The 27,565-nt window shown below is 40.0% G+C and overlaps 1 protein-coding gene across 1 annotated transcript in view; it reads left to right on the top strand.

The window, feature by feature from the left end:
* CA10 (carbonic anhydrase 10) overlaps positions 1-27,565 on the top strand; it is a 162,674-nt gene that overhangs the window by 16,210 nt on the left and 118,899 nt on the right. Inside the window, exon 2 of the mRNA XM_009563928.2 lies at positions 15,628-15,702. Within this exon, the coding sequence (XP_009562223.1) occupies positions 15,628-15,702 (75 nt within the window). The remainder of the gene's footprint in view (positions 1-15,627; positions 15,703-27,565) is intronic.

The raw sequence follows: 27,565 nt of genomic DNA, 5'->3' as shown, positions 1-27,565 counted from the left end.
AGTATTTACACGTTGACTTCCTGCCAGAAAAGTCAATCTGCTTTTCCTTTGCATGGTTTTGTTATTTTGAAGGTCTTCAGCTGTGGAATAAAATCCGCTATGTAACAAAGAGCGGGCAGAGTTGGAAGCATTCCAGTAAAAGCCTTCCCAGGTTAAACTCTGATGATGCTGAAATATTACAAGTATTTTATGTGGCCTTCTTTCCCTTGTGCCTTACCTAACATAGCTGTTGTGAAGAAGGGCAACAGTTTTATTTCCCACTGCTCCCAAGAGAATGTTCTACTTGTTATTTACAAGGAGGAATTTATACATCATTTGAACTTGGGATTTGGACTTCGCTTTCGTTCTTTTATCAGCTGCAAAAAAGTTTTTTTTAAAGATGTTTCTGATTAGCTTGATCCATCCCATAGAGTTGATTAGTTATGATGTAGATGACAGTGTGGTTATCATCATTTTAGGTGCTCAGCATTTCTGTGTTGTTGAAGACACACAAAATCTGTCCAACCTAAGGTGTGAAGATCCTAGTAGAAAAAGCTCAAGGAAAGGCTGTATCAGAGACCACTGACTCAAGTGCAGGTTGACTGCCAGTTGCCGCCAGGAAATGTCCATTTCTTTCTGATGCAGAATGAAAAAGGAGGAAGATGGGTGTACGCTACTTCTCTGCAGTGGCTGTAGGCTGTCTCTTCCTAGGGGTGAGAGCTGTGGGCCTTGTTTTGCTCTGTAGGTACTAAGGGAACTTGAAACGAGTGTGAGAAGGCATTATTATTCTTCTCAGTTTTTCCCAGGTTAATGCAGTGGAACCTTTGGCTCAGGAGAATCCTAAACCTCTGTCTGTAATGGCTGGAAGGTTTTAGTTGAAGGATCTCTCTTTACTGCCTAATTTTGTCTTCCTTTTTCCAACACTTCTACTGCTAGCTGTTGCTGCAGATCAACAGTTCCCAAATTTCTTTGCCCCTGCATCCAGGGTATGGGATAATGGGTTCAGAACAGCTCTGGGAATCTTTTGCCAGAGGAAGGAGGAAAGTGTGAAAGATCTGGAACAAGAAGCGTCCATGGATGTTAGGAGGTTAGAGCTTAACCACTGCTTTACAGTCTTCTCCCGTTGGGATTACTTTCTTTCAGGACCTTCACTTAATAGCAGGAGTTTAGCTCAACAGCTGTGGTCCCTGGATCTGTGCAGTGCCTGCCCGTTTCCTCGGCTTTCTTTTTAGCTGCTGCAACTGCCAGTCCAGGTACTCACTACGCTGGGCATATCCCCTCTCCTACTCCCAAAAGCTCTTCAGTAACCCACTTCTAAAAGAAGCAATCATGTCTCATCTACTGCATTCTTCCCAGCTAGTTTGAGTTGATCTGCTGTTACTCTTTCATATAAATCACATTCACATTTATTATGGTTGCAGATATTATGCACATTTGAACACAGATGTATATCACATCACGCACATAGATATATTTGCAGATAGAAGTGTGATAAAAATGGAGTCAGCATCTGAGAGAAACAGATTTCCTTGATAAGCTTGAAACAAGTTGCAAAGCCTATGTCTTTATCAAATGAAGTGCTTTGGGCTGGATTTTGGTATCTGCTATAACTGGGACTGGCTGTCTGGGTAAAGACAGCTGTGCTAGGTGCTGGGGTGGGAAGAGGAGCAGATGGTGCGGAGGAGATTGCGCCTGAACGAGGTGCTGTGGAATGGTGGAGGCAGAGAAAGAGGGGAAGAAATTAGGTCTGAGCACCAGTTAGGTGTGGGGAGAAGAGAGGAAAGACCTAACCTTGCAATCACTTTGGTAGGTACAAGAATTATGCCATTTGGTGGATTTTTTCTTTTTTTTTTTTTTAGTTTTATTAAAAAGTAAAGAGTAGGGAAGAGGCAAGTGAGAAATTCATACATGCTTGCAACCTAAAGTTATCTTAACACTTTAGAGATATCAGAAGTCTGATTGCCTGTGCAAGGGTTGTGGAGGTGAAGACACTGATTTAGAACATGCTCATTTTATTGCAGAGGTTGTGGGACACAGTGAATAAAGGAAGGGATTGCAGGAAGAGGAAAAGATAGTAACAAAGGAATTTAAGGCTTCTCTAGAGAGTAGAATTTGATCACTGTCTCTGCCAGAATTTGTGTTGCATTAATCAAACTTTTCAAGGGTGGTCACTAATTGCATATTTTTGTTTCTCCTGAGGCCTGGTTTGCAGAAGTGCTGAGCAGTTAGAGCAAAAACAGGTCAATGGGAGAAATATTTTGTGTGTATCACATGCTCTGCAAGCCTAAGTACTGTAAGAATTGTAAACTGGGGCTACAAACTGGCTAATAAAGGTAGAGAATCTCTCTCTGACTCTGGCATTTGTTTGCAGATTGGTAGAAAAGGGACATTACATCTCCTGGAACGTTCAGGAATCAAACATTTTGGGAGGTTGAATTTTGTGCTAAAAATCCATGACACTTCTACCTGGAGTGCCTGTAGACTGAAGTGGCCTTTCACAGCACTGCCTGGTTGGCTTCAATTAATGAGCCTTGAAGGGTTTTGTTCTGTACTGAGGGTCTAAGCAGCAGTCCTTTCTCTCCATCTCACAGTCCCAGGTGTTAGGTTGAGGGAAAAAAGTAGTCAAATAGTCATCTTAAGGAATGCATAAAGCAAAACCAGTCCTTTTACTCAGCTTTCTATTTACAAGTGTTGACCCTACCTGCATTTCTCCTGACCTGCCTAACCTAGGAACCATTAGGTTCTTAGATAATTGCTAGGTGCAGATTGGGGTTCAGATCATGTTCTGTTGGAGTCATTGTGCAATTTGACCAGACTACAGTGGAGGAGAAAGAAGATCAAACCCTTAAAAAGACTGCTTTTGCCGTCTGTGCAGAAGGCAGAGATGCCCAGAGATATCATCGCTTTGTAATGACGGCATCCTCTGTCCACTGTGGCTTAGACTGGAGTTTGGAAACTGTTTCCTTCCTAAAGTCCAGAGAGGTCTTTTTGAGGGGAAAGAGCAAATATTAAAATTAATCCTATTTATGTCATGTTCCAAATAGATAACACTAATCTGACTGTGTAGTGAGGGGGCTGGATTCATCCAGCCCCTAACGTGCTTGTTAATCTGTGTATTGATGATTATAGACCATCCAGCTCTTCTAATGCGTGGGACACTATTAAAGAATTTCTATATTAGTCATTTATAAAGGGATACAAGCATGTGTAGGACGTTAGTAAAACCTGTCATGTTCTAATCAATTAAGAGTGACTGTGGTTCTTAATTCAAAGCCTAGAGAAGTGTAATTTATTCAAACGGTATTTTCTATTTCTACGGTACCTTTTACTCAAATATCTCAAAATGTTTTCACTATTTGTTACACAGGAATAAAGAGATGCTGCTGCCGCTCTCTGTGTAGAACCCTCTCTGGGTAGGTCAAAGCCCGATGACTCACAGCTCACTGCTGAATCAAAATAGTACGGCTTTGCACTGAACTTCAGAGAGGTAATTGCCCAGACAGAACTATAAAGCAGTGAAAAATCTGCCTTGAGGGTCCTGAAGCTCTCACATCCAAATCTTGTATTGTTCTTAATGCAGATATTTGTGAGGCGTGGTCCGTTACAGCAAGTTGTTACTCAAAGTTGAAATAATATAAATTAGGCCAGTTGTTTATTACTACTTAAACCCAATGTGAATGTTTGTGTTAGCATTGTAAGTGGATTCTGACCTCATTTATGTTGATTTATGGTTGAAAATGTGTTTATAGTTGTGGAACTAACATGACTAGTACTGTTAAGTTTTTGTTTAATATTTGTTCAAGTTTAGAGTTTAATATTTTCCTTTGTTAGCAGGTCTTTAGCATTTCTTTGTCATTTTTATTAAACCTGGGAAGAAAGAAAAGTTGTTCAAGAGAGAAGAGAAAGATTGGTGCTTGAGATCTGGCATGGATTCTTAGTTGTGCTTTTTGAGGCAGTTAAAATTTGCTGAGCTTCTGGATCACCTTGACACTCAAATTACAGCAGGGTTATCTGTGGATTACCACTGTGTTTAATAGCAGTAGAGCGGTTAATGTCTGACACCTTAATGTGTACTTAGCCTCTCATTTGACAAGTCTATGATTGTGTATTGAAAATTGTTTGCAGATGTATGATGAAGAATGATTACTGATCACTTTTAGATTGTTGACTTAATTTCCAAAATGGAATGCCTGGTCTCTGGGGTTTTGTTTGTTTTAATACTCTAATGTAGCTTGATGGTCCACTAAACCATACATGGTTTTTTTACTCTCTTATGTAGAATAGCTTCCAAAGGAATTAAACAAAAGAAAATGCTGATGTTCTTATGTAGTAAAGATATACTTTGCTAAATGCCAATCACGCCAAAGTGTCCTTTTACTTGTGCCAAATTGACCAAAAAGTTTTGTGTTTGTACTAATTAAATACCACACAAAGGAGAAAATCTTTTCTTTTACAGTGAGCTATTGCTGGGGCAGGGGAGAGGGAGATGTGTAGATCTCTCTGCAACTCAAATCCAATCTGCTCTTATTTCTACAAAGCCTTTTAGAATAAATATTTCCCTGGCACTGCTAGGATAAATATTGAGAATTATTGGATTGCCTCTGAAGAAAAGCATATTTTAAGAAAGCATGAACCCAAAATCCATTATTTTTGTTTGAGTAGGCTTCTGGGTTTTGAGGTGTAAACAGATCTTACTTATGTCCCTAATATCAGAGGTTGTTGTTTTGTTTGCTGTCCTGATGCCGCCCACACACTCAGGCTGCCTTCTAATGGCACGAAATAATGAAAAGAAATGGCGAGTGTTTGTAAAGTAAATATTAGCACCATAGGGTGAACCTGCAGGTGGAGTAGCGCCATATCAAAGCAGCTGAGCTCTGTAGCAATAGTGCAGGTCCAGTGTCACATCCTTCATCTCTACCTTGGGTTGCAGTAGGGGAAATGCAGTTAAAGAAATCCTTGCTTGAAAAGAAAGACTGTGATACAGATAGGTCACAAAAACCCCTCATGTTTGTACTGGAACCATATTCAGTGCATATTTGAACTCACTGGAATAATTCCTATCAGTATAAATGTTTTAGAATGCGCCTAGCATCAGCTGCTACCGGAGCATCATTTATCAGAATGTTGTGTTCCACAGAGTGCTGCGTCAGTCTCATTAAATCTTATTAATCTTCATTTGTACAGAAAATCTCTTTGACTTACGTGGACGACTTCCATTACTAAGCTATAGAATCAAGCCCCTAATGTACAATGATGGACCAGTAAGAAGAACATAAACACACATGAATTTGAGAACCAGGAGGTGAAGGCAGAACATGGTCAAACTTTGCAAAATGGAGACATACACAGAAGGGATTTGGCCGATGGGCTGAAGGTCAGTAGAATAGTTTCAAGCAGATGCAGCCAAGGTTAAACTGTTCTCCAGCTAGATAATTACGTCCCTTGAAATCTTGCATACAGATAGTTTTTGTGTTTTGTACTGTTTCTGGCATGTGACCTCTACAACTTTTTGGTGCTGCAAACAGTACAAAAATAAACAAGAGCAGTTTTATCAACATATTGCTGCACAAAGTTGTACTGGGAAAAAAACAAACAGATGACACATACACAGTACCATAAGGATTTAAGAAAACACACGATTCCTTTTAGGTATGTGGCTGGATCAACTCCAAGCATGTGTGGAAGGGTTGGGATCAGTCTGACTAACATAAAATGAATTGGCGTCTTCTGGTACAGAGCTTCGTTTCCCGTGGGTAGAAACGAAGGCTTCAAACCTGGGTAGCTGGTGCAGTGCTGTGTGGTTTGCAAAGGACATTGGAAACTAACGGGCATCTCCTTTAGATACGCCAGGCTGATAAGGAGGGGAGCATACTCATTTAAAATCAGCAGCTTCCATTTCAGTCCTGAGTTGGTTTTGCCCTCATACACCCACAAAAAAAATTCTTTCCTCGTGCTACAGGCAAGAGTATGAGACTGTCTGAAACTTCTGTGGCTTCTGACTTGGAAGAAACAGAACCATGCAGATGAAAAGAAGGAAAGCTAGGAAATCCCTGATGAAATCTTTACAGTTGCATATTTCTCCATGCAGTTCCCTTGAACTAAATAAGTTTTTTAAATTCTTAGCTTTGGTAGGTATTTTTACTTTCCTTTTATCTGTATCCAAAGTCTCATCTCTCAAAGAGAGGGAGAGCAAGGTAGGAACAAGAAACCCAAACAGAAATGGGGTTTTTTTTCCTATCTGGGATTTCTGCATCAATAATTTAGAAAGTGATTAAAATTCTAGATCAGCAAAATGAAGCAGGTACAGGCATCACAGCCAGTGTGGAATACATTCCATCTTCAAAATCAGAGAGAGGAGAGAAGCATATCACTCCTTTTGGCTAATGGCTAAAGAAGTGGCTGAGAGGGATGAACAGGGGGCACCTCTGTGAGGACCAGAAAGCCAGGAAATCTAGTAGGGTTCAGAACAATAATCTGCTCTCTGCAGTCACCCAAGGCAGACAGAGCTGCATCAATTCTAGCCAAGAATATTGTTGGTCAGGACAGGAATGACAGAATAGCAGCAGAGCAGGATGGCACTACTGTCTCAGGAATCTGTCTGGGGTGTGGGGGGGAAGGGTATGACTTCTTCCAGGATCAGTGGATAAACACAGCTGTGGGCAGATGGATGACAGAAGTAATCTCTGAAGGATATTCCACAGAACAGCAGGGAACCAAAAATGGTGGCGAGAGACGTGGAGAGCGATTTGTCTCTTGTCAAGATTGGGAACATGAAAAAGTACCAAAAAAAAAGTTCTTCCTCATCTTCACTTGACAAGTGGGATAAACAAACAACGCTTCCCCGCTGGTAACATTTCTAGGGTGTTCTTTTGAAAATAGTCCAGAATAAACCAATAAAAGCTCTGCGTTCAGATATTTGTATGGCTGTCATCGCTGTAACACCTAAGCAGCAATTAATGAGGTGGGATTTTGATATGATACAACATAACTGGCAAATGAGATGACTAAGGCATGTTCTTTTCTTATCTGCCTTGTCTTATCCTGGCAGCTTATCTGACCAGAATGATTATTGCCTATTGCTGCTCTTCAGTTACTCCACTACAGTTCAACTTCTTTGCAGTTATTTCCCGTCTCTGATCTTAGAACTGAAGAAAAGCTGCTTTTCTTCACTTTTTCCAAGTTTGGATAACCTTTCACCTTAACATTGATGGTTACTTAGGGGAAACGGGTAGTAGTAAAATACAAGTGTCCATTTTATTGATTCTTCATCATTTGGGTTAGAGGGATGTAAGTGGATTGAGGTATCAATAAGCCTAGTCTATTTTCTTCTCCACTTTCCTAAGCTGCCTCTTGTGTTGTGAATTAAATCTACATAAAGTAAGTTAATGCTGGTGACACATAATGCCCATGTTTGTCTTGTGGCCGGTTTAATACTAATGGGATTCTGAGCTTCTCACTTTGTTTTAATACATGATTTGGGGTTCATTACTGATGTAGAAGGTTGTATAATGGCACTTTGCAACCTTGGACAGCTTTTTATGGTGCAGGGCCAGAGTCTCTGCTTGTGTTTTGGGGACTCTAAGAATATTAATTTTTTGTTGCTCTGACTTGCCCCAACTCTCTCAGAAGCAAATATCCTTCTTTATTCCTTTTTCTTGCCTCCAGTAATATACATATATTTTCCTCAGTCTTTCCAGGAAGGTGAGTGCAGGAGATGTATATAAAACCCCTGTATTGCTAACGTGGACCTGGGAATTTTTGGTAGCCCATGGCATCTCCCTTTTTGGTAGCACACAGAAAAAACCCTGGTGATCCTAACCCTGTTTGACAGTTTAAAGGGAATTTAATGAGTTCCTTGCTATTTAAGATTCTTCTGTACTTGCCATGTATAGTAATGGGAATATGCATAAACAGGGCCCTTTTGAAAATCTGCGTGAGTAGAAACATTATTTTGAGCAAGTCAAAATCTGCTTTGGTCTGAAACAATACTTTATGTTGAAAAATACATCACACTCTTGTTAGCACCACTGGAAGTACTGCTGCTTGCTGGAAGAAAGGCTATCACTCCCGAATTCAGAAAAATTAGCTACAAAGCTGTTTTTTCCCCCCTATTCTCTTAAGAAATGTTTAGTAACCAAGAGCCAGCGATTGCTAAGAAACTGATACACCGCAATAGTGATGGTGAAGAGCTATAGCAATAAACGCATGTTATGATGGGCTCAATTTTCTGCGTGATGCCCCTGCCTGAAATGGATCGATATCTTGGCTTATTCTCTGACATTAGATTTCTTCTTGATTCTAGCAAAGCTGTCATTATATGGCCAGAAAAACATTTTTTTGACTTTGTGCTCTCAGAAAGCACCAGGACATAATGTTTAAGTGCTGAGGATTTAGGTAGTCCAGTGAGCTGTGAGATCATCTGGATTAGTGCCCTTACTGTCAACCCCAGGAGGACCAGAAATCTGGGTCTCTGAATCCAATTCAGTATAGTCAAAATAATTTTACCTCCCCTTTGCCATTAGCTCGTGAATGGCTTTGTGGCGTTTGTTGCAAATGTTTATATCTAGCTGTGTGAGCCAGGAGAAAATTACTCTTCCTGTCTCAGGAAAGCACGTGATTTGGTGTTGGCTGAACTTAGAGTAATGTATGTGCAAGGAGTACAGATTGCCATGCGTATTCCTGTGGAGTTTCCAAGGGAGATTGGAGGAAGCCTTCTTCCCTCCAAAGGGTACATCCTTTTGTTAAAATTGTGGAAAATATACTAGTATTGCTTAAGTATTGTGAATTTTTGCATATGATGTAGCTCTTTAGAATGTTTCCATATCACGTTCTGGACCAAAAGTTTTCATGTGCTGTAGAATTCCGTGGGGTTTGAGGCTGCTGTGTATTTTGTAGGATCAAGCACCTAATATTGATGCCATGCCATTAGTCTTGAGGTTAATTGGAAGACCTTTCTTTTTTCCCCTTGAGTTTGCCTTAGCAGTGATGAGTACTTAAATTCTGGGCACAGCTCCCTCATGGGAAGGCTGATGAAGAATTAATTTCTCTTTCCTGGAGCCAAAGATTTGGGAAAAGAAAAAAAAGGTCTGCCTGTGGCAGCTAACAGGACAGTCCCTGGCTGTTTGTAGCATTACTGATGGGTAGCTTTCCGTTTAGAGAGCGCAGAGAGCAACTAGGGTCAGAAACCTGATGAGAAGTCAATATCATATGTGCTTCTGAGGAAGGAACTTAGTGGTTTCCTTTTAAAGGAAGCCTTATTAATTTAGCATTAATAATATATTGAACTTTAAAGGCTCAAGGATATTGAGGCCATTTCTTTGAAGTTGCTGAGTCTCCCCAAACCGCAGTGAAATTAATGGGAGTGGAGAGCATGCAGTGTGATGTGAGGTAAGAGCTATTCTGAAGTTAATATCACAAGATATCTCCCTTCTTCTTACTGCATTATTTTAGAGAGCTCTTCAGACTTTATATCTAGACATGATTAAACAACTCATTGGAGAGGAAGCTCCTCATCTAACACAACACCGAGTAGGCTGTTGTGTGTGCTGACACTCCTGTCAGAGTCTCTGGAAACCACCGAGACAGCCAAATTGCATTCATGTGGTTGTGGACCTGTGAGACCCTAAGCGTGGCATCAGTGATTGAAATGAAAGGTGCTGAGTCTCCGGTGGTTTTGCAATCAGTATTAGGCTCTAATTGCTGCAATACAGCTATGTATTTTTCTCCTGTGTTAACTTAATTTCTTTGATTTCTCACAGTAGCTCAGCTTCGATGTAGTTTTGATTCATGTGACAGAGAAGGAAAAGAACTGTACGTCATTCAAAAGCAATATGAATCCCATAGATGCATATAGGGTCTGAGGAGACGGAGGCTGGCATGCCTACATGACAGTAATTTGTAGGTAGAACTTTCAGCGTCCTTTCATATTAAACTAGGCTGCCCACAGTTCCCATGACAGTGCCTTACTTTTGCCCTCTGATGTGATAAAAACAGGTCACGTCTGTTTTGCTTGTGTTGAATACTATTTGGAATTCACAGCAGCAGCGAGAGCTTTTACACGTGGGGATAGTAGAAGAAGGATTTATGGAATTGGAAAGTATTAACTTAATGAAAGAGCATTTGCTTGTTTTCTGAGGAAAAAAAAAGAATTCTGGTGCAGCTGATGAAAGCATTTTATTTATTGATTCCTTTATAATCCTTTGTTTTCTTTTTCCTCCCTCATCGAATGGCGATGCATACAATGTAGGCTGTAATATTCATAAGCAGGCTAACCTTTCTTGTCCTGTAGCTACTCACTTATAAATGATGCTTTATATAGTGCCTAAAGTGTGTGGTGTTAGGTTCTTTTAATATAAAAAGGCTGCATAAAATAATAGCTGCAATTATGTACAGACTTGTTTTAAACAAACTGAACATTAATTATAGAGGGCTGAATCTTCAGCTAATTGCATCTGCTAAGTTCCCCTGCTGCCAGGTCCGCTTTCTACACATGTATTCCATTTGCTTTAAGAGGTAGTTGTTGGTGAGAGCCAAAAGCTGCTACTTGTATGATTGAAGGTGTTGAAGCTGATTTTTCAGTTTGAGTAAGTCTGCGTTCCCTCCAAAGTTTAGGCATCTCAATCTGGGGTTTTATCAGTGTGCAAAACGTCCATATAAAATATAGTAAATAAAACTATTTTAAATAATTACAAAATAAGTCCATGACCTAAGATTCTGGAAATGGAGTTCAGCAAAAAAGACTGAACATTTTCTTACAGCTTTTTCTCTTTTTTTGAGCCATCCTGCACTGCTCTCTGTAGGGCTAATTAGAGCATAGGATCTTCTGAAACACTACAGGAAATTCCTCTGATTTTAATTTCTGCCATAAGGCACAACTTTCTTGGATTACTTCTCAATGACTGAAGAAGGTGCCTTGAGAGTGATGAAGCCACTCAGAAGGAACTACAGGACTCTGAGTCAAATAGCATTACAGGGCTAAGCAACATCTTCTGAGGACTGGGAAAGACACGGGATAATGGCCTATGAAGCCGGCAGTCTGTGGGACACAAAGGGTATACATAAGTGATCACACCAAATTCTAATATCTTATAAATATACCTTTCGTTCTCACTGTTCACCACTGTAATAGCAGATTTGAGGATTAGTTTTTCTTGTAGTAACTATGATGCCGTTTTCCGGCGTGTTTCATATCAAAGTATTAGCAATGAATTAATGCTTTGCTTTGCGTTTATTGCAGAACTATATGGCTCATAGTTGCAGCTGGTTTTCTTTTTAACCTCATAACTATGCAGGAGAGGTAACAGTGATAAAAAACGTTATTATGTGTTTAATGCCAGGGCAATATGAGCCAGGTTATCACAGGCAAGATTTAGGATGTAAGTTGAGTAAGGATAAGCGTGCAGAGTGATTAATATAGCAATCAGAAGAGCTCAGATCAATAACATTCAGATGAGAAAAGATTCTGTTTCTAACTGCTCTAAGCCTCATTCCCCACAGTCTAGCATTTTTCAGCTGTGTGAAATGGCAGGAAAGTGAATGGCAAATTCTGATCTGGCAGGATTCTACTCTTGGCTTATGCTCAGATGTGAATGACATAAGCGATAGCATCAGACACAACCCTTTTTTATTTAAATATAGGAAGTAAACAAGTAATTGTAGAATGATTTGTTTGTATGTTTCAAATAAGCATATTTACAGAGGGATATTTTGTATTAATTACAGCATTTTATAGTACGTCACTGTTAGTCCAACAGGATGAAGACCTCTTTCTGCTGCAAATTGTATGCAGATATTTGAGCATCTGCGTCACAGTACCTGGTATCTGGTACAGTGTTATCTGATGATTTTAAAATAGCTCTACTGACTGAGCGACATCTCTTTGAAACATTACCCTATTCATTTTAACCTCTAAGCTAGATAGAGTTAGCTGATGAATTTATGGGGCATCGGCATCTTTTGCTGTTTGCATTCACTCTGTTTTTATGCTCCTCTACAGTGCTGTTTCCCTCTACATGGAAGTACAAGGAAACAGAAATGCACAATATCTTGCAGACTTAGCCTGTGATTTTATGCTCCACAATGAGACATACCTACAATAATCTGCCAAAATGAAAGCAACACATGTCATATCAGCTCCAAATAAATATCCTGTCTTCTCTACAGCAGCTGTGTTGAGAGAGATCTGACATAATGGTGTTATATCAGCAGAGCTTCTAATCTCAGATACGAGTGATTTTGGTACCAAGGGAGCAAACATGTTAGCAAATGGAGGTCATTCAATATCCTCTTGCACACGGGACAAACTTGGCATTTAGGACTTGTCCTCCTTCTAGTGCCTGAATACGGTGCTGATGCTGACATTGCTGCTGCAGAGCTACTTGTGCAGGTAATCTGCTCCTTGCAGCAAAGTGTCTGCTCAGCTGGGCCTGCTTATTCTGGTGCCTTGCAGAAGCTACAATATTTCTCGGAAGCAAAAGGTGAAGCAGAAGTCTCTGATGTGTCAGATTTTTTCTTTTTTTTTAAAATATTTAACCCTCTTTAGGAATATAAACTTGCTTAATAGACCTTTTGCCTCCTCAGTATCTTACATGACAGGTTCCTGCCAAGAGAAGGAGCTGCCATGGTAGGAACACAGGAGTATCAGAGCATGCACACGTATCTCTTTTTATGGTCCTCAAGTGGGAGGATTGCAATGAGAGGTACAGTAATTTAATTTAACAGAAAAAAGAAGGATGCTGAGAGAACTTTTCCTGTTTTCAGTGGCATGAGGTGGCACATATGAAGAATCCTTCTCCTTGGCAACAGTTCCCGAGCCATACGGTTGAACCTGTTTACCCAGGCGCAGCGCCATGCTGTCAGATGGGCATTGATACACCAATCGTAGAGACCCTGTGCTGTGTGTGCATCAGGTGTATGTGTCCCAGATAGGATTCCCAGCAAGGATGGTCCATATGCCTGTTTATTCTAATTTTATATTCCCTTGTTCCATTACTAATCCAGGTATGGGTCTGATTATGATTCAAAAATAGAGAACAGCTTTCTTCTCTTTAATAAGAGCTTTTGCCCACTTGTGTAATATGGATTGGAGTGATAGTTTTACAGAAGTTTTTGGAAGACAAACTTTCCTCCCTGGCCTTTCCAGACCCCCCTCCTTCTGCATCTAGAGAAATGAAAGCTTTATAAATATTTTTCCTTCCTAAGCAAAATCCCTGTAGGATCCATCAGAATAAATCTCTGGCATCAAGCTAGATTTCATATGCACAGCAGAGTGGAAAGCTGTGTTCAGTAGCTCTCTGCACTATTTGGCAGGACGTTTTTCCTGAACTGGTATAAAACATTGAGGTTTCAGGGTTCAAGAAGGAGCACAGCACTGGGGATTGTCTCCCTAGCTGCTCTCTCACGACAACTACCTGCCTTGTCTCTGGATTTCCTCAGTGGCCTCTGTTTTCTGTAAATCAGCAGGACTCCCAGCAGTGCTCTTGCCCTGTCCTGGATATTTAATATGGCTGTGGTACAACGTCTAATTTTGCTTATTGTACATGTGTTTCAGCTGTATTGAGATAAGGATCTGATATCTGTGGAATGTGCAGAGTGATACCAGGTCATGCTTTTCTCTGACAGCTGAAGCAACTGCACAGACATCCAATTATTTAGTATGAAGCTTTGATAATCTAATTTTCTAGCCTATCTCATGCAGTCTGTTCCATTCTAATGCACCAGGCTTTAAAAAATGTGACAAAAAAATTTAGTTTTGCTGATATTCCTTTGGGAATTATCTTAGTAACTATGTGTTGGGGCACCACACTGAAGTAGAGCTGGCCTCTTCTTCATTTTGGTTTAATCTAAACACTGAATAATGGCTTATATTTTAGTTTGGGACCTGGCACGTAACATTTAGGTTGGCCACAAGGTGGGCAAAAGGAATACAGTTTTTTATTGTATGCGTCCTGTGAATGCTTACAGTAAGCAGTTACATTTGAAAATATCTACCCTTCCTGAAGTTTTACTTTGCCTCTACCTACGTAGATACTTTTTTGCCCGCTTTTCAATTGCAGCTGCCTCTGGCTTTTGCTGTGCGTATTACTGCAAGATGCACTTTAATGCAATGTGATTTTTTGGGAAATTTTAAGTAGAAGAACGATTGATGTGCTTTGTTGGGACTCGCTTATTAGTATCCTCGCCTATTGCTGAAGCATCCTGCAATCTTCTGTTGCAGAGCATAGAGGCATAACAGCAACCTGCATAAACCAGTGTCTAGAGCCAAAAAATTGGGCTGGGATTTGCTGTTTTGCAAATGTTTGTGTAGTGCGGTCCAGCATGACAAAGCCATACACAGTGTGAGTTCTCTAGGCAATGATATAAAAGCTAAAATAATGAAGGCAACATCATCTGTGAACTATAAAGAGCGCACAGTGCAACCGCCCTTCCAGTTTAACGTGTCACTGTTCAATTAATGGAATGAGCATAGGTACTGCACGGAGAAATCTGCATCCACACGTACCCTGTTCCACTCGTGTATCTGGATTTCTGCTGAAGCAGAGTGTTGGTCCTTCTGTCAGTGTGTGTAATTAACTTCAGGTTTACTTTTGTTCCTGCAATTTACAGTGAGTTAAATCATAAATATTGTTTTGTTACTGATGGAACAGTATGTAATGGTCCTCGCCTCGTGTCCTTTTTAGTCTGAATGTCATATCCTTTTTGTAATTTTTAATGACAACAATAATTTTTATTATATTGCTGGAACTTTTCCCAGGGTAATTGTGTCTTTTGTGTATCGTATGTGATCTAGAAATGAAATTGCAGCAAAAGCTGCTAAATCCAGTGTCTTCTGTAGCTGCATATTTGTGTTAAAATTTTTTTGGACCTAATGCAAGAGATTGAATGTGTATTATAAAACAAAACCAACCTAAAATTTAAGTTAATGATACACAAAGTAGCTGAGCTTTCTGTAGCTCAGTGAAAGGGAGTTGCTCTAAATATGAAAATATCAAGCAAAATACAAGTGAAAGCAGAACCTATTTGTGTATCAGCTCTGATCTGCTATCTTACAGAAATCAACTGCACATTTGTCTTGCTCTGTGTCTGTCTTTCCTTTAAAGTTGTTCCAATTAACAGAGATTTTACATTTTGACCACAAAATTCGCTCTGTTACTGATCTCTTTCAAGACAAAGAGAAGTAATGGCCTTATGAATGGCAAACGGACTGATTAAGACCTTTATGCCCTTGGCCTTTTATGAATTTAGAGAAGTCATTTAAGCAACACTATCATCAAGGGCAAATCTTATCCAAAGCTTAGACAGTCCTCAGGATACTGGTCAGAGAAACCTTCGACTGTGTAACTGCGCTGTCATGTGCAGCCGTGGGAGAGTTGTGTGTCACATATGTGAACAGAAGCAAGTATCTGCCTAAGTTTAGTCATCCGTTCTTCAGGAGCTGCGTTATGTTTTACTGTCTGAGAAACAGGGACGAGGTCCACTAAGGTACAGATGCTTAGCATATTTCAATACATTGAATAAACATTATTTGGGAACTTGAAGAATGGCTCTCCTGTAGAAGATGATACCGTTTAGAGTTTTCGCAGTTCATGGAATTAAATATTTCCCATGCCTGGCTTTAATTTTATGGTTTCTTTGATTATTTCTTTCTAGCTCAACAAAATTCACCAAAAATCCATGAAGGCTGGTGGGCTTACAAGGAGGTGGTCCAGGGAAGCTTTGTTCCAGGTAAGTGTAATTTAACAATCTTAGTTTTTATTAAATATTTTTTCACTGGAATTAGTGTTGGGTTTGGGGGAGATTTTTTGGGTTTGTTTTCTTTTTTTTATCCAGTCCGAAGACTTGAAGTATACAAATAACAAACATCACATTGGATTGAAGCGTAGAAAGGTTTTTTGTCAATGCATCATCCAAAGACCACGATTGTTTTCCAGGAAAGAAATTGCTTTCACGGTGTTCCTAGTTTCTCTCAGTAAAACTAATATGGTGCAACTGCGGAGGCTCTCACTGCAGTAACTGTGGCTCAGGTCTGTCTTAGTGCCCAGCCCGGCCTTGCAAGTGAGGGGGCAGAGCTGTCAGCTGTAGTCAGGAAGGCGCATCGGGGCTGGGTCTGTGTATTGACAAGCGATGCACAAACCTCTCTCCCATCTCTCACCTCCTCTAAAAGCAAAGGATTGCTCTTCTGATTTAAATCATGTAGGCAAACAGAACTGAAAGTAAGTAGTGCTTTAAAATGTTAATTGAATGTAAATTAGGTTCCAAATTAAACTTCAGGGAGTGTGCAAGGATGAAGAATGAATACTTTTCTTTATGTGTGGTGATTTGCATAATAATCTGTATTAGTACATACTTTTACTACACAGTCTTTTTCTGGTGTGGAATATCAACGTAGTTCATGATAGGTTAAAATACATTAAATAACCTTTTTTATATCTTTAATTTGGCAGAGTTTTGCTATGATTGTGACTATGTTGTGGCACTGAAGTAGCGCAAGCAGTTTCAGGGTGGCAAAACAATAATATTTAAAATTATTCTGTAGCAGTTCTTTTACTTCAAATAGTTGCAGATAAACTTTGATACTCTTGTGTGCCTGATTGTATTGATTCTCTTCCTAATGCTCCAGGTTTTTTTCATGACATCATAAAAGTGGGTTTTGGTAAGCATAAAATGTAAGACTGGTAAAATCTAATTTGTGATAAAGGAATTCACTTGCTGAAACTCCATCTTGTTCTGAAACTGTGGACTAGATTTTAGCATCAGGACCTAAGTGTTTCTTGCCCTGGGAAAATACTGTCTTATCACCCTTACTGAATTATACCAAGTCTAAAGTCACTTTACAAGGTGATAGTGCGGGACTCGGCTAAGGAGAGGAAGTCCATCTCTGCCAAATAACGAATGAACCTTGCTGAAGCAGCAGGGAACTTTCCTCTCCTTACTTACAATAAAGGTTATAAAACAAATTTAGTTCCAGATAAACTTCTATGTCCACTATGATTCATTATTGGCTACAGATCACCAAATCAAAGGCTACCTGCTTCCCTGAGATTCTGAGGTGAGAATTCCCCTGTTGATAGTTCCTTTCGGAATTCATTTTACTACAAACTAGGAGAGACTGCTGGAGAGGGAAGTGCTGCCCCTGCCTTTTGCAAGGATCGTGTTGATAGGATTATGCCCTCCCATAGACCAGCTGTCAAAGCTGCACCGACTCCAAAGGAACAGAGGGCAGTGATTGTAAAGCACCGAGAAACTCCCTCCAAGGAGGAAATGCATTAATTTGGTAGTGCTTTACAAGGAAAAACAAGCCTGAAACAATTGACAGTTTTGGTCATGAGTGCAAGAACCTGATATTAAACTGTCACCAAATGCTTTTGTTATGGCCCACCCAGACAGTTCAAGTGTCTTTGGTTTCTCCTGTGTGGGCTTTAAGATTTCTTTTAAATTACAGATATCTTCATGTACATGTCAAAAAATAACCTTCGCTAGGCAGGTCACTAAGAACCTGCATTAACTATAACATTTCTCCTGGTCTTATTTTGGGACTTGAGGAGGCTGCAGCATCACTCATCATCTGGTGCATTTTGTTTGTCAGTGAAAACAGTGGTGCTGCCTGAACTACCGTAGTGTATTAGACAGTCTGCACATTCTCCTCAAAATCATTCAGTTTGGTGCCAACTCTGAATAATTAAGCGATCTTATGTAATTATTTATTGGAACAATCATAGCAGTTTTTCTCTTAGAAAGCAATATATTGGAACACTTCATTTCTTCAGAGTGATAGAGGATAGATTCTGGAAATCATTCACTTATTGATTGGAACTTAGGTTAGTGTGTCTAATATTTCAGCTTTGGTTGTCAGTTAAAGATTGCTTGAAGGAAATATATTTTGTACCAAGTATTTCCTTCGTTTCTTACTTCCTTCAGTGATTCTGCAAAACCTGACTGTTCACCCATCGCATCCATAGAAAGGAAACTAAGTTTTGTAGTATTTTTGCACGGGAGTTAAATATTATTAAAATGTAGAGCCATTGTCTCACTTTCCAATGCATTGTTGATACGATTCATTGTTTTAAAATAGCAAGGAATAGATGAGTTGATTGCTTTTAATTTGTAAGAAGAAGGACCTGTTGAGCATCCTGGCAGAGGCCTGCAGGGAATATGCTCAGAAGAGGGCAGCTCTGCCAGCCTGCCTGCAGCATGGACCTTTTCCCCTTCACATCGCCTGGTGGCACTCTGATTTGCTTCCCACAGCCCCCGTCTCGTTTAGCAAAGGAGCCCAGAATTGGAGATCATCCTTTAGAGGTGTTTCTGTTACTGGAACGGAACTCAAAAGGTTAATCTCTTCAGGTCCTTCCCACTGCTTTGAATACCCATCTGTGCAGTCTTTTTTATGAGGGTCTTTGGAGCAAAGTCACTGCCTTTACATACAACCTGCAGCTGCAAACATTTTGCAAGCAGATCTCCTCGTACATTTCCCCCCCTCAAGCTTCCTTCATTCCTTCAACAAAACAAATACTTTTCAGAGGGCAAGCAATGTGAACCAACCACCGCAAAGAACTCGGAAATCTAAAACGTTAAACCTTGCCAGACTGGTGGTTGGACCACAGTTCTTCCCTGAAATGGTCTGAGATCTCTTTTCCCTTAACAGCCTCGTTAGCTGTCTTAGGTTAGTTTTTTTTTCCTTATAAGTTATGATTAATATCCACAGAAGAAAAATTGCCTGTAGCAGATGTATCTTGGACTTTACTTCATTATCCTGACAGGACCAAATGAAACAAGTTGCCTCCCTGTCTATTTCTGGCCACAGTCAGGCCCTGCAAAGGTCAAGCCTTCCCCTGATAACGAACGCTGCACTGGAGAGCGCTTTGGTCGTGCTGTGTCACCAGCTGGCCGGTACCGCTCCCGCTCAGCGCACAGGCTCCTCCTGCCCGGACACAAGCACTTTTCCCCTTCTACTTCAGGAATGTGCTAATACGGAAGACCTTCAAGGCAGTAATCTGCAGATCCCTGTCCATTATCGTACCTCACACTTTGCTGTTAGGTTAGATGCCAGTTTTAGGGATAGCAGTGCTCCAGCTGCTTTGAAAATTGTAAGTTGAAAGAAGTTGAAAGAAGTTGAAAATCCTTTTCCGCCCCCACTCTCCTGAAGTGGTTGTTGTTTACCTTGCAGTGACACTTAGTATGGGTTATAAAAAGAAAAACAATTAAGTAACACTAATTCTTTGAGACGGCTGTAGCTGGGCAGGCATAGATGCATAGATGATGGCTTTTAGCTGAGAGGAATTGTAAGACACTGCAGTTACAATCTGGGCACTTACACTCTCGAACAGGAGGACAGTATCCAAGACATCTGCTGTCCTACACTCTATGGGGTCTATGATCGTTGCAGAATCTTGAAGACCTTGAAGGCCTTGAAGGCTGGTTAAGTAACTGTTCTTTCTGTAAATTTAATGCAATTCATTTTTTAAAATATAATCTCAGCCCACTTTGAACTTGTTGAAAGTAGAAAGCCAGCAAGCCCACCTCTGTGATCTTTGAAGGGTTCATCAGTCCATAATGAGCACATCCTCTTAAACTTCCACACAGGATCGTTCCTGTGCAGGACCTTAGATGTATCATCAAAAGTTTGAAATTTAGAATAAAAAGATATGGCTAATATTAGGAGTCTTTCTTTTCTTAGGTAACCTAAAAGCTAAGGAAGGAATTCCAAGTACAGGTACTGGTATATACAGGAAACGGTTTATCGTGTTCTTGACAAGCCAAGTATAAAGACAGTTGAAACAGTGGTCTGTGAGTAAGCCATTAATAAGTGAAAGCTTGTAAATCCTGACTTTGAAGGATTATTCAGGGTAGTTCTAAGTTCCAGACAGCAAGGCTGCTGCGTGTTGGTGCTGTTGAGTATATGCATTGGTATATTCAAGAAGTTTATCTTATCTTACGCCTTGACAGGCTACTCTTCACGCAATATCTTAGCAGTTCTTGTCACCTTTGGCAATAGACGTTCTGATGGTATCTGTATCTTAAAGGAATAGAGTTGAAGCACAAAGACATCCAGTAGAAGAATTAGCAGCTGCTCAGAGCCAAGGAACTTGTCTAAGCTAATAATCCAAACTGAAAGTGAGTAATGACATCTGCCCTGATGGATTATTTAAGGAGAGGACTTGGAGTTTGGCTAGTAGTAGTCTTTTGGTGTGCATGCATGTGTTTTTGTACAAGACATATAGTAATAGTCATCACTCCCTACGTTAAAGAAACCCTTTCTTTATAGATTTTCTTTGTATAGGGTAAAATAAGTTAGCATCTTGGGGAGAAAGAAGTCACTGAATGCTATAGGGAATGCTATTTTTTCTGCACCTGTGATGTTCTTCTATAGTGGCATGTGATTGCACTTAATCAGAGAAGGGTTACAATGCTTCAGCTTGTATTGGCTTACGTACTTCTCCCATAAATCTGTACCAGAAGAGCTAGAGCTAGCAGGGATTGCACAACAGCATGGAAATGAGATAATGAGTGACACTAAGATCTTGCTTCGCCGCTCCTCCTGTCATTATCCTACTTACAAAAAAATGCTTTTTTAAAATTCTTTGATGAATATAATTACATTTTAAGAGTACTACAATTACATTTTACAATTATCAATGAGGAGTCCACTTCTTATTTCCCTGAGACTGTTTACGTCAGGGTGTTTTAGTGACTTCAGGGAGATTACTCCAGACTCTTAGACTGGTGATGAGCTCAGCACCGCTGAGGACTTTCTACTAAAACAGCATGCAGTTTTCAATTCTTACATCTAATTAATACAATTTAGTGTCATTAGGGTAGAATTTGCCACTTTATATGAAGGAAAATATGGTCCGTGGAGCTACACCCTTATCTGTGGCTAAAATAAACTCCTGTGAAATAAGATCCCACCACTACTCTTGTGTATGGTTATACACAGAAGATTCTGCTTGTTGTTTGCTGTCAATGAAAGCTTTACTATTACTCACAAAGAACTTCCCTGTCAAATCCTGTCCTCTGCCTAGTGGAAAAAGAGGTCAAAAAGAAAAGGAAAGGAAGGTGTTACCTAAAGGAAGATACATCATAGTGTGCAAGTAGTTTTCTCATAGATTGCTGCAATTTAAATAGTGACTATGGAATCAGAGGATGTTATATCATAGTATTTATTCAGGAGCCTGCAAGAACTTGATTTCTGAAGTACCGTGTGTGTCTGTGTAGGATTACTTAGGCTCTTCAATTAGGGGATTGCTATTGACTTGATAGTCTGAAACCACTCATTTGTACTCAGTGAAAATTTCCTTGTCTTGCAACATCTTTCTAAAAAGGTCAGTTGTGAATTCACTGAACCGTGAATCCATTGAACAAGCTCAAATCCATGCTCATCATTTACCATGTCTGCTTGCCTACAAGGATGTGGATTATTGGGAGAAGTTTTACTGCTTTTGCTTAAACACATTAAAATACAGCTATCGTATAACATCACCTCACCATGGTATTTCTGGGCACATTTTGTGGTCACTGAGAGATTTACTCTCTCTCTTATGAAGAAACTCACCATAAAATACAGTCACCTACCTAATGCATTCCTGGCTACCTGCTGACCCTGCGCCGAGCTGTAAATCGCATTATAGTTAATGACTCTGGCCAAAGAAGGACGTTTCCTGAACGCTATTGATTGGGGTTTTTTCTACTACTGAAAATATAACTTAAAATTCTCACTTTTCCCTTTCTGAATAAAGGGTGGTTTTATATTAGGGCACTTTTTCATTTTGCATTTATAAAATGCACAAAAATGCATTAGTGTTTCCAGACCAAGCAGTCACCAACTTTATAGTCAGGACATAAACCTTGAAAATAACAGCATAACATCATAATGGGAACCCTGACAGGTCATTAACTACAGCTGTGCAAATGGTGCTGCTATAACTCACAGGTGGATGTAGACAACATCACAGCCTACAGCCTTTCGATATCTGGTCGAAAAAGGAAAATACTGAAATTTGTAGCACGAAATAAACAAGTTACACTGGAAGTTGTTCCCTCGATGCCAGAGCATATTGCTGATAGATGTTCCACCCCGACACAGAGGTGGTCCTTTAGGACCTTCCTATAACCTCTCCCTAATTTATTTTTCCTGTGTTCTTACTATCTAGGAGCTTCAGTTATAGGGGCTTAGCAGAAGAACGAAGGTTTTTACACAGAGAGAATCAAACAACCAGCACAGATACCTGTGTCTAGTCTAGTCTGTCTAGTGTCCTATGCTGTTGACTAGAAAAAAGATGTTCCTGCAGATTCTTTGGAGAAGCCCATGTCCTTGGACTGACTGAAATGAAGTGGTACAGCTGCCTCAACAGAGAAGCAGCAGCAGGCAACAAGGATGGGCACTGTGAGCTCGGCTTCCCTCCCTCGTGTACATTACCAGATTTTTCATTTCACAGCCTTGTTTGTTAGAGCTGAAGAATGTTACATGATTATTTGCAGTGAAATATTGGCATTGTCTGGTAATATGTTATAACTTCAGAAGTCAGGAAGGAAGAGGGGTAGATGTGTGCAGGCCCATTTGCCCAGCCACTGTGTTTCAGTTTAAAAACTAACCTAAGTGTTGGAAATCACTAGCATTTAAGCAATGACATTTCAATCATAGCGTAAGGAGATTAAATTTTTCTTCCTTGCTTCCAAGAAATACTTTGGTCAGGTTTGGTTTAGCAACGTCTCTGAAATCCAGGAGTTACTGTGCCTCTACACTACAATAATGAGGACTCCAGGGTGGCTGGAGCAGTCTCTGCAAGAGCCAGGCACTGTCAGTTTGAAAATCCTCAATAATTACTATTGTCAGAAAATAGGTCCCACTGGAAACAGTGGGATTTGCTTGCTGAGTCAAGTGCTGCATCCCTTGAATAAGGACATCAGAAGCTTATTCTTTAAAAGAAACCAAAACAATGTTTACAACATTGCGTTCCTTTTACAATGGTTTTATTTAAAACCATATCTTTCCAACTTCTTTAGCCAAAGTGAAATTACTTATTTACACAGCTCTGCAGCGTGGCCTCCATCTCTTTTCTCATAGAGTGTTTGCACTGCAAGCTCATTCCTAATGTGCTTTTTGAGGTTATCACATTTTAATACAACATCCAGTGTTTCTCGGGGAAAGGAGGGGCTGAATGGAAGGAATAAACTTTTGCCCCCGTGATCGTGCTGGTGTTACCACAGCACAGACAGGTACAGGATGAACAGGATGCTCAGCTCGGAGAGGAGCTGCTCCTTCGGTCTCAGTCAGTTAAAGCCGTACCCCGGGCCAGCTGCCCTGCTACAATGTGCAGACAGGAATGATGGCTAATTCCCAGCTTTAGTCCCAATTTAGAACTGCAGGATTTAGCTGTTCTGTGTGACTCAGAGGATATAGCAGATGACATAAGAGAAAGCATCTCAGATAATGTAGTCAACCTTTGTGTAATTTGAGGCCATGGCTACAGAACACCCATTCACTGCAGCACGGCCGGGCACTTCCCAGGAGTGAGGGCTGATTCCGTTCTACTGTTCCTATCTAGCAGTTAGGCATCTTCAACTGTTTTTTCTTCCAGGTCTTAAATTAGGCTTTCTTGAAATAAAGAAGAAATAAATGACTGAAGTCTAATGGGATATGGCTGGGACACTCCCGTTGCATGGCCTTGGCAGGCTCGGTTATCCACATACTGACATCTTTAGAATTAGCCGCTATTTTAATGGGCATTTAAAATTGGTTAACGGGAGTATAAATTAAAGTAACTGAGAAACTAGTCTCTCAAGATTTTATTGCTCGTTGTAATTTCACGTTTATGGGCTCACTGCTTTGTGGCAGGACTTGTGGCTTTTTAGTTCCAGAATAAAGCAGTAAAAAGATGGTGCCTCACTCAGAGCCTGGTGAAATCGGTGGAAGTCCTTCCACTTGACTTGAACAGACTGTGTCTGACGGCCACGATCGCGTTATTCTCATTGTCAACCATGCTTGGATCCAGTAAAGTCTGTCCAGTGCAAATTCATTTTTAGATAGACTTTTAAATATTGTATCCCAGCTTATTTTATTTCCATGCAATGCCTATGCCTACTTTAGGTAAAAAAAATAATTAAGAGAGAAAAAAAGATGAAAATTAAAATTATGTATTTGTTGAGATGTGAAATGAGATAAGAGTTGTGCGCAGAGAATGACTCTCTTCCTATGCCTGTAACTCAGTGAAACTGCAGTGGAATTCTGGAGAGGACCAAAGGAAAAGTACTATATATATAAAGTGGCAGAACTGCATTGAATCGAAAGACATAAAGCTCTTCTCCTGTATTGATGATGCTCAGGTTTCTGCCTGCCTTACCATTGTTTCTCCCTTGTTGCTGATTCTGTAACTACTCTTTCCACAGCCTTCTTTGAATTAATAGCACATTTGGGCAGGCACAGATATGGTTTAAAGGATACAGAGTTACAAGTAGTACTTGTAGAAGATAAGATAGAAATTCTCCCCACTTGCTTACGTTGAGTCATGAGTATTTATGCTTATTTTTATCAATTAATTATAACAAGGACTTCACATTTGTGTAGGTTTTGCATCAAAATTCTACCTAAACCATTATTGGGTTGTAAAGATAAAGATGTGAAGGAGCTCCAGAACATGAATGTTATAAAATACTGAATAAAATAAAAGGTACTGAGTTTCATAAACAACACTTCTTGATTTAGAAACTCCAGTTTGAAGCACAGAATGTTTATTTCTAGCCCTTTCCACTTTCAGAACTGGTGTACCAGTCTTAAGCCCCGGTGGCTTTCTGAAATTGGTGGCCAGATCTACAAACTCTATTTAAGTGCTTTAAAATGCAAAGGACTGGCCAAGGAAAAGGAGCTAAGTATGTAAGATACATAGTTTCTTCCCAAAGGCCCTGGGAATTGGGTATCCAACTTGCTTAGGCAAGAAGATGACAAGGTCCCGGGAGGGACCTACTGTATCACTTAGTGCCTGAAGACTGTCATAATTCTGACTGCAAAGTTCCACAGTATCTAAATCATCTTTAAATAAGAACTTTAGTCCCTGCAAGAATGTTCTCTATTCTCTTAGGGGTTGAAAGTGGGATAAATAACTGAAATATCTGTTAACTCCCTACCTCCCAAATCCTTCCACATATTAAAAGGAAATACGGAGGGAGTTAAGTGGCATTAAAGCCCTACAGGCAGAGGAAATGCATTCAAGTGAAGGATATTCTTGTTTCTTGCCTCCTTCTGGGAAGATTTCTGGTAAATTGTTTCTAATGTGCCCTTCAGGAAGCTGTTACTGAGATACTGGCATTTAATTTTCAATTTCCTGCTTGACCTTGTTCTGCAACAAGAGCTCGTGTTGGTTTTCATGCCTAATGTACATAAAGACACCTTCAACTACTTAGTACATAATGCTGTTGCCGGGCCATATATTTATAGCGGTGATTTTGTGGAGCGTGCTGTTTGTAATTGGGGAAGAGGAGATTCTTAGTTGCAGACTTTTAAATGCAAAGCTGTTGGAATAAGGTCAGCTGGCTTTCCATTCTATGTAATTCTGGTGCTTTTATAGACAGAAGAGTTGTCAGAATCCCTGGCATTTGCTGTCCCTAGATGGACACAGTAAATGAACATCGCTATCATGCTTTTCTGTACTAAAGGCAAAAGGAATGGGACAAGAACTCCTGTCTTGTTTCATGTCAGTAAAGGAAGGCTCTGCTTCCCTTCTAAATGGCCTTTTCTGTAGCTGGTTGTATTTGCTTTTATAGCCAGAATCTGCTGTCAGAAACGGGGCACTGGACAGTCCAGCCCAGCCCAGCCCAGTACCTATTCTTCTATGATTACGAGATAAGTTTGTACTGATGTGACTTTTAGAACTGGCTTGAACTGCACAGGGTTCCTCCATATCATAGTGTTAAACATTCAGGAAAATTCATATTCTAGTGAAGTACTTTCCTTTTAGAGCAGAAGGTTAGCAAATAGAACCAGATTGCCCTTATTCAGAGAATCTCTTAATTTGGTGTCCATTTTCATTCCCTAACTTGCCTTTTAACTTTGTGATAGGCACTTCCAGTGACCCCAAGGTGATACTGTGTCTCGCCTCCGAGTGGCTATGGGTAATCTTCTCACAGTGCAACTTTATTTATATTCTCTTCCTGCCATACTTTGCGTGTTAGTAACTGTAAAATTTATAGAGAATTACGTGATATGAATGGACATAATCCCAAATACATTTACATCTCCTCATCGGCTGTCTGAGCTAATGCCCAGATTTGTTCTTTGCTGAAGTCTGAAATCACTATAAGCTTAGCAGAAATGATGTAACTTTGGTCTAACCTTTTCATAAACCCAGCTGGAGTTTTCATCCTGAGAGCCCTCTTGCTTCAGCAGAAACATTCGAATACCTGGTGGAGCTCACAAACTTAACTGGTCCAAAGAGTAAGCAAAAATAACTGTATCTTTAGGCATTGCACCAAGAGATCAAATTCTGCTTCTTGTATTTCCTTCCTCTAAAACAACAAAAACCTCCAGACAGACCCACTGTTCTGTAGTGCAATCCAATATACCAAAGACCAGAGACAAAGATCACAATATTAAATTTCACTAACCTCTGACACCTTAAATGAATTGTTCTATTCATGCCAATATTAGGTTTCTGGGTTTTTTCAAGTAGGTTTTTCAGAACCACCTTCTGTACTACAGGGCTCTCTAGTTGAGGCGCATACAGACAACGTGCAGTGTACACCTAGAGAGAGAGAGAGTTTGAACACTTTTAACATATAGTGCTCAAGTGTTCGATCTATGAAATATTTATCTATAGTATTCCGTGTGTAAGACCTGCAGCTATGAAAGAATAGCAGGAAATAATTCATCTGTGGTAGAAATTAATCTAGTAGTTGAAGGGCAGCAGATGTAAATTATACCACAAGACAAAGCTTACTTCAGTGGATTTTTATGATGCGTGGAGATGGATAAATTGCTCCTTGAATGCTAACTGAGGTATTTGCATGAAGATGCACAGATAATTTCAGGATGTTTTTTATTATTATTCCTTTGAAGAACTGAACCAACCATTGGAAGCACAACCTCTTTTCCAGGACTGTCTTGTCCAGAGGCAATCACCTTAGCAATGCATTCTTTTATGGCTTTTAGCATTTTACATTTTCATGCGAATATTCTTCTGAAAGAATTCGGGCTTTTAAAAATCGGTGTTCTAGAAATAACCCCCAGGAAATCAGGATGATAGTAGATAATTCGGCATTAATGTCAGATAGCCAATATTAGCAAAACCCTGTTGTTGGGCTTAGGTGCAAAAAAGGTGGGTTATCTTGGAATCTTCTAATATCTCTATGTCACTTTTACCCTGTTTCTCATTATTGCTAAAGAATTCTGTATTCTTTCTTTTGTAGCTCCATCACGGTTGGGTACCAGGCTGTATGGGATGCACAGCTCTGGTTATCTTCATCTACCTTCAGAATACTCATAATTGGTTTAAAATAGTTTGTACATTACCATTTGCAAATAATTTACAGTATTGTATCCAAACCAGTGTTTTCAGTGATACCTGAATTGAGGATTTCAGCTGATTTTAAATTTCAAACA

This window comes from Cuculus canorus, chromosome 18 (assembly GCF_017976375.1).
Source record: "Cuculus canorus isolate bCucCan1 chromosome 18, bCucCan1.pri, whole genome shotgun sequence".
Classification (NCBI taxonomy): domain Eukaryota; kingdom Metazoa; phylum Chordata; class Aves; order Cuculiformes; family Cuculidae; genus Cuculus; species Cuculus canorus.
Note: the sequence above shows the minus strand (reverse complement) of the source record. Positions and strands in the feature narration are given on the sequence as shown.